The 12,500-nt window shown below is 36.1% G+C and overlaps 1 protein-coding gene across 1 annotated transcript in view; it reads left to right on the top strand.

Moving 5' to 3' along the window:
• The window catches only part of LOC119595505 (elongation factor 1-alpha-like), a 14,898-nt gene extending 4,985 nt beyond the window's left edge, over positions 1-9,913 (top strand). Inside the window, 3 exon segments of the mRNA XM_037944633.1 lie at positions 3,742-4,330; positions 4,333-4,527; positions 8,387-9,913. Coding sequence (XP_037800561.1) covers positions 3,773-4,330; positions 4,333-4,527; positions 8,387-9,019 — 1,386 coding nt within the window. The 5' untranslated portion in view covers positions 3,742-3,772 and the 3' untranslated portion in view covers positions 9,020-9,913.
• The last annotated feature ends 2,587 nt before the right edge of the window (positions 9,914-12,500 follow it).

The following is a 12,500-nucleotide window of genomic DNA, read 5'->3' as shown; positions in this document are numbered from 1 at the left end:
GGGGAAAATAAAATTATGTCACGCAAACAAATTTTTAGGTTATATTACCTGAATTCGGTCTTCTTTGTTCCTTGTCAGTATGTCATTCGATAAACTGTAACTACAACTGTTAATGTGGATAAACGCTGACATCACTGCACATACATAAGCGAGTGATGAACAAAAAAGGTAGAATCAATCTTCTTCAAATTACACGCTCGATTTTCAGTTGTTCCGAATATGTTAAAAGCGAGACTAATTTTCATATGAATGATATAAGGAGAAACTCCTAGACAAGAGGACGGAACTGCCGCCTAATCAATACGGAGTTAAAGATGGAGTGAAAATGCCGGTGTCTGGGCCGTCATGTTAACCTTTGGAAGTATGTACAGAATATCTTCAAACTATTGTATAGAAGGGAAGGATTTGAAATTTCGTGTCGTGGGAAACACACTTCTTAGAGAATTTAAAATGTGATATGTAAAAAAATATATATATAATAATAATAAACAAATAAAAAAAAATAATAAAAAAATAAAAAAATAATATAAAATAAAATAAAATAAAATACATTTAAGCAATTAGAGTCTCGGTCTTTTGAGAAAATATGCGAAAACTTCAAATGCTAATTGAATCATCCAAAGCTGCCAAACTTGCTGAAAGTTTAGGCATCAGCATCCGACAAAAAACATTAAAACGGCAAGCAAATTTAGATATGAAATAATTAATCAACCAGGAACTTTGTGTCTTCCAAGTTCCAAGATATTTTTGTTTTTCGGAAAACGATGCAAAGATCTAGACAAATTTGCTTTGAATCTCTGAAGTAAAGCCAATACACAACAACTGGCTATCACGACAGCGAAGATAACTCAAAACCAAAAGATTTCGGTCACGATATCCCACTAGGCGGCCGTTAATGGACTTTGTTTTGTTCCTGCTAACCTGATGTGCACATGATTTAGTCGAAGGCCAGTGAAAAAAAGAAAGAAAAAAAAAAAAACGTTGTATCGGATCACGTACGTTAAATATTCGAGAATAAGTTATCCTGTTTATTAGCTTTGCTTATTTCACGTAGAATCAGTGAATATCACTTATCAGTATGAAATGTGACTTTTGATGGCCCTGATCTCTGGAATTTGTAAAAGGGGAGGGTTGGGGAAGGAGGAAAAGAGGGAGGGGTTGAAATAACCCATGATTTGCTGTTTGGGTTTTCATAACACAATATCAATGGCCTACGCACACGCACTCGCACCCACACACACACATTCATTAATATAAATTTATATATATATATATATATATATATATATATATATATATATATGCATGTATACATACATATATATTATATTCATATATATATATATATATATATATATATATATATATATATATTATATATATATATATATATATATATATATATATATATATATATATAAAGAGAGAGGGAGGGGGGAAGAGAGAAATATAGGAAGAGAGTAGGTTAGGGAAAAGGAAAGGAGGGAGGGAAAGAGAATTAGGAGGGGAAACAGAAGAGGATAAGTAGAAGGACAGGAAGAAGGAGCAGATATGGAATAGAAGAGAGGGAGGGAGAAGAAATTAAGGGAGGATATGCCAGACTTCATAAAATATTACCCACGGCTTTTCCTATCAAGACAACTTTCTATTATGTATGTTTGAAGTTCTTCGCCTTATTCCTTTAGTACCAGCAGGTATTCTGTTTATATCTGCACTGTTTTGAAAAAAAAAGTATCATTCAAAAGAAAAATGTTATCTAACCAACTCGTTTAAGTTAAAAGGGCCTTATATACCATGTTTGTTACATTCAGGCTATGGCGTCATTTAAAAACTGTTCCAGTGTTCAAGAATGTGGTTTAGTTATTGGAGTGCCCTGAATTAATAACTTAGCAGTATGCCAGTATGATAAGAACGCCCATGCAATATACAAACATATATATATATATATATATATATATATATATATATATATATATATACTTATTTATTTATATATTTAGTGTGTATGAATGCACATATATGTATATATATGTATATACGTAAGGAGGAGTCTCGAAGTATTTTGGGGGAGTTGCTAATAAAGTGACTGTGTCCAAAAAATAGTCACGCCCCTCAAAGAAAAAGATTCTTTGTTACCGTTCACATTATTACCCAGTTGAATTGGATTGTTTAATGCGTCTTAATCTGTCCCTAGAAAAGTTTAAAGTACAGTAACCCGTCTTAGCCTGAGCGATTTAGTCAAACAAGGGAGGAAACCTTCCGACAGAAAGAGCATCGAAAAGGTTAGCATCCCTCTCCCCCGCTTCCCCCATAACCCCCGGACCCTGGAGTAATCCGATTCGCTGACTCAGTTGAGAAAAAAAAATATATAAAGTGTTTAAGGCACGACATTTCAATGAAAAGGCAACAAGACTACTGTATATATATTTTAAAATATAAAATACAAGTAAGTATATGGGTTAAGAATCACCTAATTAGAATTTAAAGAAGTCCTGACGAATCAGAGTATTCCAGAATTCGGGGTGAGTTGCCAGTTTTTCCTTTTTTGAGATCGGACGCACTATAAAAGGAGGCGTTGCAACAGAATTTGTGCATTCCGGGAAAGGACAGCGCGAAGAAACGTTCTGGAGGAAGGATCTAGCGGAAATTGTGCTTAAGTGTATGTATTATAAAAACATTTAACGCCTGATATCAATGCTGTTAAAGTGTTATTACTCCTTTAATTTCATATAACTTATTTCGTTATGATATTCGATTAGTATGTGATGGACATAGAAAAAAATAGCCATTTTTAAAAAATCAATGATAATCCATATATGAACCCCCTTACTAACGAAAATAAATTAGTTACATCGACCCTCAAGTGTTAACGTATTTCAGAAATAAGGAAAAATTCTTCCTTTTTTTTTTAGTTCAGAAAAAGACAAAAGGAGACACGTTAAAAAGGTACTCCCTGCTGAGAACACGCATGTGAAAAGTAATTACAGAACTATTACAAGAGCAAGAACAAGGCAGTAAACGTGAAACTCGGATCTATTTATTTTTAGAAATTGAAAGTGGTAAGGTTAAACCGAAAGAACTGGAAAAGAAAATAATTTCGGGAAGGTGAAACGAAATGAGGGCTTGGTTGTAAAATGAAAAGGTTGAACTTGTGTGTTTTTTTCCTGACAGAAAAAATGCGCACCATATGAAAAGAACAGATATTGTTGTTTTGTTTCAGTTACATTACAAATTCGATTTCGATTTTTGAGTTACTCCAGATGTGTATTATGATTCTGATTTGTGTCGTGACCGTTAAAACTCGTGCGATTTCATATAATACTAATTCTGGTTAAACCATCTCTCACTTAAAAATAATGAAATATTAATTTTTTTTTTCTAATGTTAGTCGAATGTTTCTGTTGACAACAAGTATTATTATTATATGCAAATCGTATATGTATATATGTAGGCCTATATTTACACGCACATTCACACTTATAGATACTCTCTCTCTCTCTCTCTCTCTCTCTCTCTCTCTCTCTCTCTCTCTCTCTCTCTCTCTCTCTCTCTCTCTCTCTCACACACACACACACACACACACACACACACACACACACACACACACACACACACACACACACACACACACTTCAAATTAATAAAAACAAGTAAACTATATACGAAAAACATTTTTGTTTCCAGATTTTATATAAAAGTTAACACATATTTTGCATATCTAACGCCTGTCCCCTCTTGCAGCTCGCGAGTGTAGGTGAACCAAATACCAGCCATGGGTAAGGAGAAGACTCACATCAACATCGTGGTGGTGGGCCACGTAGACTCTGGCAAGTCCACCACTACCGGTCATCTCATCTACAAATGCGGTGGTATCGACAAGCGAACCATCGAGAAGTTCGAGAAGGAGTCCTCTGAGATGGGCAAGGGCTCCTTCAAGTACGCCTGGGTGCTGGACAAGCTGAAGGCTGAGCGTGAGCGTGGTATCACCATCGACATCGCCCTGTGGAAGTTCGAGACCAACAGGTTCTACGTGACCATCATCGATGCCCCAGGCCATCGTGATTTCATCAAGAACATGATCACCGGAACCTCCCAGGCTGACTGCGCTGTGCTGATCGTTGCTGCCGGTACTGGCGAGTTCGAAGCTGGTATCTCTAAGAACGGGCAGACCCGTGAGCACGTGTTGCTGTGCTTCACCCTGGGTGTGAAGCAGCTGATCGTGGCTGTTAACAAGATGGACAGCACCGAGCCCAAGTACTCAGAGGAGCGCTTCAAGGAAATCCACAAGGAAGTGAGCGCCTACGTGAAGAAGGTCGGCTACAACCCAGCCCTGTGGTCCCCATCATCCCCATCTCTGGCTTCAACGGCGACAACATGCTCGAGAAATCCGACAACATGCCCTGGTGGAAGAAGCAGAAGATCTCTCGCAAGAGCGACAGCTATGAATTCGAGACCCTGTTCGATGCTCTGGACAACATCGAGCCCCCCACCAGACCCCTGGACAAGGCCCTCCGTCTTCCTCTCCAGGTAGGAACATAAGTCTTTTATTGCTCACACGATAACTTTTTTATTTATTTATTTTTTTTTAAGGGAAGCAAGGGTGAGCCAGTTTTGTACAGGTCGAGGCTGCTTTAGTATTAATAAGTTGCTTTTAACCTCATTTCTTTCTAAGTGTTCTTTCTAACTACATTTTTCTAAAACTTAGGAAGGTTAATTACGTCATAAAACACGAGGGCTACTTTGCATATCATTTTAAGATGTTGCAAAGAAGGGACCCCCCCTAAACCTATGCTTTTCGTAGGGGGGCATAGGAGATGGAGACTGAGGCCCATGTAGGTAATCACCTCTACCTTGGACCTCAGCCCTCACCTCAACTAATTTTGCTTGGTCTTTTCTTCTCACCCTTTCCTTCTCCTTCCCTTCTTCATCCCCTTCTTCTGTCCACTTCCTAAGGTGTGAGAGCCGTGTTGTAAGGATGAAAGGCTGGCTTTATGTCAGTCTTGAACGGCCTCCAGGAGACTATGGCACGCCATTCCTTTGGTTAATCACTCAGCCCTTACTCCTTATGAGGACCACGTTTTTCTTCTTCCCACTTATTTCAGGCTCACCATGGCCAATTATAATTTTTAAACCTCATTAGGGGCATTAAGGCATGCCCTTCACCAACTAAACTATTTAAATTTTATTTTTCTGTTTCCCGATCCCTGTCTCTCCTTTGACCACGGCCCCATTCACCGATTCTAGTACCCCCTCGATGTTTGCTGTCAACTCTTTCCATTCCGAATCATCTACCCAGGTCATTACTCAACCTTTAGAATACATCCCTTCCTCCCTCCATCTCCTACTACTTCATTGTCTATCTCCTCCTCCATTATTACTACTCTTCATCCTTATTGTCCTCCTCCCCGCAGTACTACCTCTCTCCATACCATTCCATTTTCCTCTCGCTGTCGTCCTTCTACTGCTTCCACCTCTTTGTCATAATTACAAATATGTTTACTATCTGACCTTACTGGCAGACCTGTTCCTGCCTATTCTTACTCCTTCCTTAATACTTGTACTGGAACTATTTCCGTTTCCCCGACTGATTGTCCTGTCTACATGGACTGGTCAGACCGCGAAAATTATCTGATTGCATGTCACGTCATCTGTGATGCAGTGGCAGTCCAGTGGTACACTATTCCACCTAGAGGCCAGCATAAATCCTACACCAATATTGCCAAGATTAGCTTCTGCTGATATGACCTCTCCCATGAAGTTAATATTGGTAGAGTGTCCTGCCCTGTCCGACCCTATCTACCCCTTCGCCGTCAATGTCAGAAATGTTGGCGTTTTGGCCACCCAACCAAACACTCGCTCCACAGCCCGTTGCCCTCTATGTGCCCAACCTGGACTTGACCGTTCAAAATCTTTGCTCAGTCACGCTCGTGTGCATTTTGTAGGAGTTGCCCTTCTTAAAAGCTCAAATTTGACGTAATAGTTCTCAGATTGAAACCAGGCCTCATTCTACGCACAATGACGAGGTTTTTCTCTTTCTATATATTCCAAAACAGTGCTTCACTCTGCTTCCCTCCCATCTTCTCAAGATGTCTCAGCTTCTACCCCAATATCTCTTCCCTCTACCTCAAACCATCCTATCTCACCCCCCCCCCCCAGTCAAAGTCCTTTTCCAGTGTAAATTCAGACACTAATCTCTACAACTTCCCCGATGCCTATCCCTCCTCCTCCTCGCTCTACCTGTCGCACCAGGCAATCTAAACGTTTCACCCCATCTCCAACCACTTCCTCCCCTACATCCACTTTTCCCTCTGCTCCTCGGACATCTATTCCCTCTTTTCCCCCTCATAAGAAAACCTTTGTTTCCCAGATCTCCCTACCTAACTCCCCTTCAGAAACTCTTGAAGACATCCAAAACTTCCTAAACATGACCCAAGAGAATGCACCGTTCCCTCATCCACTCTCCAGTCCCCCTTTTCCTCTATTAGCTTTACACGTGACTCCCTCATGTCACAACAATGTCCTTCTCCAGATCCCTCCCCTCCTGACATTCTTCCTGATACTTCACCATCTTCCCCTGTTCCCTTATCTCATTCTCTGGATTCTTCTCCTACTTGTCAACTAACATTTTTACCCGTATTATCCGGTAATTGGTTCATAATAGCTCTTTTAAAGTTTTTCCTCTAACAGTGTTACTCTCCCTTCCTTAGACATTCTCTCATTTGATCTAGTTGCGCTATACACTTAACTACTTTCCCTCTTACAAATCCCCGCCGTACTCCCCCCCCCCTCCTTTATCTTATTCACTACCGACAACATTTGGCATTTAACCCATTTTAACCCAAAGTGGTTTACCTTGTATGTATAGCACATTTACTTCTAACCATTAACCATTTTTTTCGTAGGGCTGGAATCGTACAACGTACGGACAGGAAAATATTAATCCGTATCGAAAAATTAATAAGGATATTTGCTAGTCTTTTTTTTTTTTTACTTTTCACACACACTACACGCAGCCACACACACACACACACACACACACACACACACACACACACACACACACACACACAAACCACACACACCACACACATACATACCACGCACTTACACACGCACAGGCACACGCACCACACATACCAAACACTCATTCACACACACACCAAACACACACTCACACACACACCAAACACACACTCACACACACACCAAACAAACACACACACACACACACACACACACACACACACACACACACACACACACACACACACACACACACACACACACACACACACACACACGTAGATATTATGAAAGGATGTTTTTTCACTAAAATTTGAGGGTAGTTTTATTAAGCCATTTCAGTTTAACTGCATTTCATTTAGCCTGAACATTTAATAAGATGAAACATTTCTAACGATTACTAATGGCAGAAGCAGAATAATAATGAAAACACAGTTCCACCTCCGATTATCCGGCATCTGATAGTCCGACACATCTAATTTGAACAGAAATGCGGACAGGTATATTCCCGCTACTCACACAAGGCTGTCGTTTCAGGGAGTTAGTTTTCCCTCTGTAAAAATGAGACACAAACAGCCATCGATCAATCTGCACTTATTAATAGAACAGAGGCAGTGTGAATGAATTTAATGGAGATATATGGAAGTTATGAAATTTAAAAGTTGGTCATTTTCAGCTTATTTAAATGAAGCTATATTTAAGCAATGGCGTCTACTGCATCCATGCTTAAGAATTTTTAAGTACTATAAGACTGATTTGAGTCAATTGCATTGTGTGATATAAATCAGTATTATGATTTCCGCTTTATTTCGAAGAGACTGCTTATATGAGGTTTATCATACGACTCTGTAGTCCAAAACCTGCAGCTCAGGATGTATGTTGTAGAATCCACTTGAAAAATCATGATGGAGTGCTCTTTAAAGTTAATTATATAAGTGAATACATGCAATAAGGCGTCCTATGCAAGTTACATTTTCTGTAAAAAAAAACGAAGATGACACCTCCATCAGTTTAAATATACAAGAAGTGCATAAGTAATCTGGGAAGTATTACTGAGTTATTATTACGTCGCCTCTTGGTCGGAGAGAAAGGACGATGTGACACTGCTTGAACAGAAGGTGCCGGAGATTGGATGGTGTACCTGTATTAACAAAAGTAGTATCTTGTACATTCATTTATCAGAAAAGAGACACAGTTTGTAAATTAAAGTATATTTGTAATACATTTTCTAAAATTGGTGGGTAAATTGCCTAACTGCAATTGCTGTTCGACTCATTACCGATTTCCTGTTGTTACCTCTTCTACCTTTGTCTACCTTCACTGCTGCTTATCTACAACAGCTGATAACTTTATCTACCGACAGGACGTATACAAGATTGGTGGCATTGGAACAGTGCCCGTGGGCCGTGTGGAGACTGGTATCCTGAAGCCAGGTATGGTTGTCAACTTTGCCCCCACTGGCCCCACCACTGAGGTCAAGTCTGTGGAGATGCACCACGAAGCTCTTACCGAGGCTGTCCCTGGTGACAACGTTGGCTTCAACGTGAAGAACGTGTCTGTAAAGGATCTGAAGCGTGGATTCGTCGCTTCCGACTCCAAGAATGACCCAGCCAAGGAAGCTGCTGACTTCACCGCCCAGGTGATCGTCCTTAACCACCCTGGCCAGATCCAGGCTGGCTACTCACCTGTGCTTGATTGCCACACTGCTCACATCGCCTGCAAGTTCGCTGAACTGCTGACCAAGATCGACAGGCGTACTGGTAAGGAACTGGAAGCCGGACCCAAGCACGTGAAATCTGGCGACTCCTGCATCGTAAAGATGGTTCCCAGCAAGCCCATGTGTGTGGAGACCTTCCAACAGTATGCTCCTCTTGGACGTTTTGCTGTGCGTGACATGAAGCAGACGGTAGCTGTGGGTGTAATCAAGGAGGTCAACAAGAAGGAACAAAGCGGTAAGACTACGAAGGCTGCTGAGAAGGCCCTCAAGAAGAAGTAACTAGATGTGGACAGGCTCCTGTGCCTGTCGTGGGAGGCAGGCATCATGAGCGCTGTGCTTGGTTCACCAAACACTCGGATATGCCACAGGAAAGTCGTCAGAAGGAAAGATGTCCAATATAATAGGACTATTATTATCATTATATCTTTTGTCTTTAATGTTCCATGCGGCATATATATCACCATATATTGTGGATAACACTCACCAGCTTTGATTAAACTTACGATGCTCACTGATCTTTTTTTTTCTTCATTCATCCTGTAAAACTTCAAATAAATGTCTTAGAGAGTATTACGTACATATATGGAACCTTACTGATCTCATGTGCAAGTTGTCTCACTATGTATAATAAAAGCTGTACATCGTAGACAGTAATGAAGTAGAGGAAACCCCTTAGCTTAATCTTTTCACTGTCAATAACTGTAACTAATATGTAGGTAAAACAATATTATGTTAATGAAATAAATAAGACCACTCTGTCAACATGCTTTATCAGACTAACGTGTGAGCTGCATGCAACCTAGACAGGACAGTTAGCCCAATGAAAGTTGTATTGTCACCCGCTTCTTAAGGCATTTCCCAACACATGTAAAACTAAATTTTAACAAATACCTGCTGACTAACCATAGATCTCCTCGCGCAAAGTAACGATTCATGTGTGTTACAAACTCGTAGATCCATGGTTACCAGCTAGAGGCTTTCGACAACTTTTATTTCGGTGTCTTCTGTACTGAGGCAGCCTATATAGCGTAGGTTAAAATTATACGGCTTATGTCATCTTATGTTTATAAATGAATGTTGTTCGTATTATTGTTACTGTACGTATTTGAACAACAAATGGTTTCCATGTTCTGATATTTATAATTTAGAAGCAATACAACAGTGACATCGGAATTATGTGTTGAATCGCTTATATATCCCTTCATAGTATCATTGATGTTCATTGCATACCCTTCCTGGACGGTAGATGGAAATCTGGCTTTTAAGTGATATGTGATTGATCAAAAAAGTAATGTCCAAGCTATATTCCAGGTCAATATAATAACTACTATTAACTCTGAGTTGTATTAATTTTTGTGTGCGTGTTTATTTCATGCAAACAAATATAAGCACTAGCACATGTTTTTTTTTTCTGAAGAAGGCTTGTGTTCTAAGCACTGAGGCATATTTACTTTAATGTTAGATATTCATTTAGAAAAAAAAAAAAAACTACGAATATGTGAAGCCAGAAAAAAGAGAATACATGATCTAACCTAACTTTTGTTTACTTCTTAAGTATTGCACACGCCTATATATATATGTATATATATATATATATATATATATATATATATATATACATATATATATATATATATATATATATATATATATATATATATACATATATATATATATGTGTGTGTGTGTGTGTGTGTATGTATATATATATATATATATATATATATATATATTATATACTATATATATAAACATACATATATATATCACACACATACAAACATAAACATACACACACATACACACACACACACACACACACACACACACACACACACACACACACACACACACATATATATATATATATATATATATATATATATATATATATATATATATATATATATATAAATATATATATATATATATATAATATATATATATATATATTATATATATATATATATAATATATATAATATTTATATATTATACATATATATTATATATTATATATATTATATATATATATATATATATATATAATATATATATATAATATATATATATATAAAATTATATTATATATATATATATATAATATAATATATGTATATCCCATAAATAAACATACATATACATAATGCGCAGACAGAAATGAAGACAAAAGCTATAATGGAACATGGAATCTATTAAAATAACAGACCCAATTTATATGATCTTTCAGTAACCTCTTGCATTAGAATAATATATATTTCACTCAAACGCTACAGTGATTACGTGGTTAATTGTGTCATATTTTTCCTTTCTGCATGTTTTTCTTTCTTTTTTTTTTAATACTCTAATTCTCATTCACAAAAAACGATACATGTATACAATATACATACATTTATATATATATTATATATATATATATATATATATATATATATATATATATATATAATATATATATATGATTATTATTATTATATATATATATGGTGTGTGTGATATATATATATATATATATATATATATATATATATATATATATATATATATATATATATATATATATATATATATATATATATATATATATATGAGTGTGTGGTGTGTGTAGCATGTTTGTGTGTGAGTGTATGTGCGTGTGTGTGTATGTCTATGTATAGACCAAAGTAAACCCGAACATACATATGAACATATATATGCACATACATATATTAACACATACATATACTTATTCACACACACACACACACATCAAAAGCGGCCTTTGGCTCAAAATCAGGGAAAGAGAAATGTCCATCTCAAAGAGAGAAAAGTCCCCTGTCAGTCCCAGTCAGGGAAAGTACAGCACCCTTTTACTCCTTCGTGCATGTCATGTCATGCCATGTCATATTTTTCGTTATCTTCTATGCTTTAAATTTCATATCTTTATTTTCTATTCCTTAGCTCCTCCGTTCATAATGTTTGACTTAAGTTGATATTAATTGATCATGTCATAACACTTGGTTTTATTTATTTTGTTGTTATAATCAATTTATGATAATTTTCATAATCATTATTATTGTTGCTATTATCATCATTAATGCTATTGTTGTTATCACTATTATCATCTATGCTATCGTTATTTTCAACATTATATTAGTCATGCTATGTTGCTGTTATTATCATTATGATTATTATTGTTATTGTTACTGATTCTTATGGATATTCCTATTCTTACGGTTATTATTATCATTATTATTATTATTATTATTATCATCATTATTATTTTTACTACTATTATTATTTGTCATTGTTATTATTATTATTATCATCATCATTATTATTGTTATTACTACTATTATCATTATTATTTATTAGTATTTTTATTATTATTATTATTGTTTTCATCATCATCAGTATCATTATTATAATTCATTACTAATATTATTATTAATGAAATTATTAATGTCATTATTATTGGCATTTCTTTATTATATTGTCATTATTAATAATAATATCATTATTATTATTATTATTATTATTATTATTATTATTATCAATACTAGTACTACTACTATTATTAGTAGAAGTAATATCATTATTATCATCATTAGCATTGTTATCATATCACCATCATAATCATTTTTTTATTTTCATTATTATCAATATCATTATTATTCCTGTTGTTATTGATGTCATTATTACCATTATCATTATTATTACTATTTACTTATTATTCTAATGATCATTATCATTGTCATTATTATAATTATTGTCATTATCAT

Source organism: Penaeus monodon, chromosome 3, assembly GCF_015228065.2.
Source record: "Penaeus monodon isolate SGIC_2016 chromosome 3, NSTDA_Pmon_1, whole genome shotgun sequence".
Classification (NCBI taxonomy): domain Eukaryota; kingdom Metazoa; phylum Arthropoda; class Malacostraca; order Decapoda; family Penaeidae; genus Penaeus; species Penaeus monodon.
The sequence above is the reverse complement of the archived record's forward strand: the minus strand, read 5'-3'. Positions and strand labels throughout refer to the sequence as shown.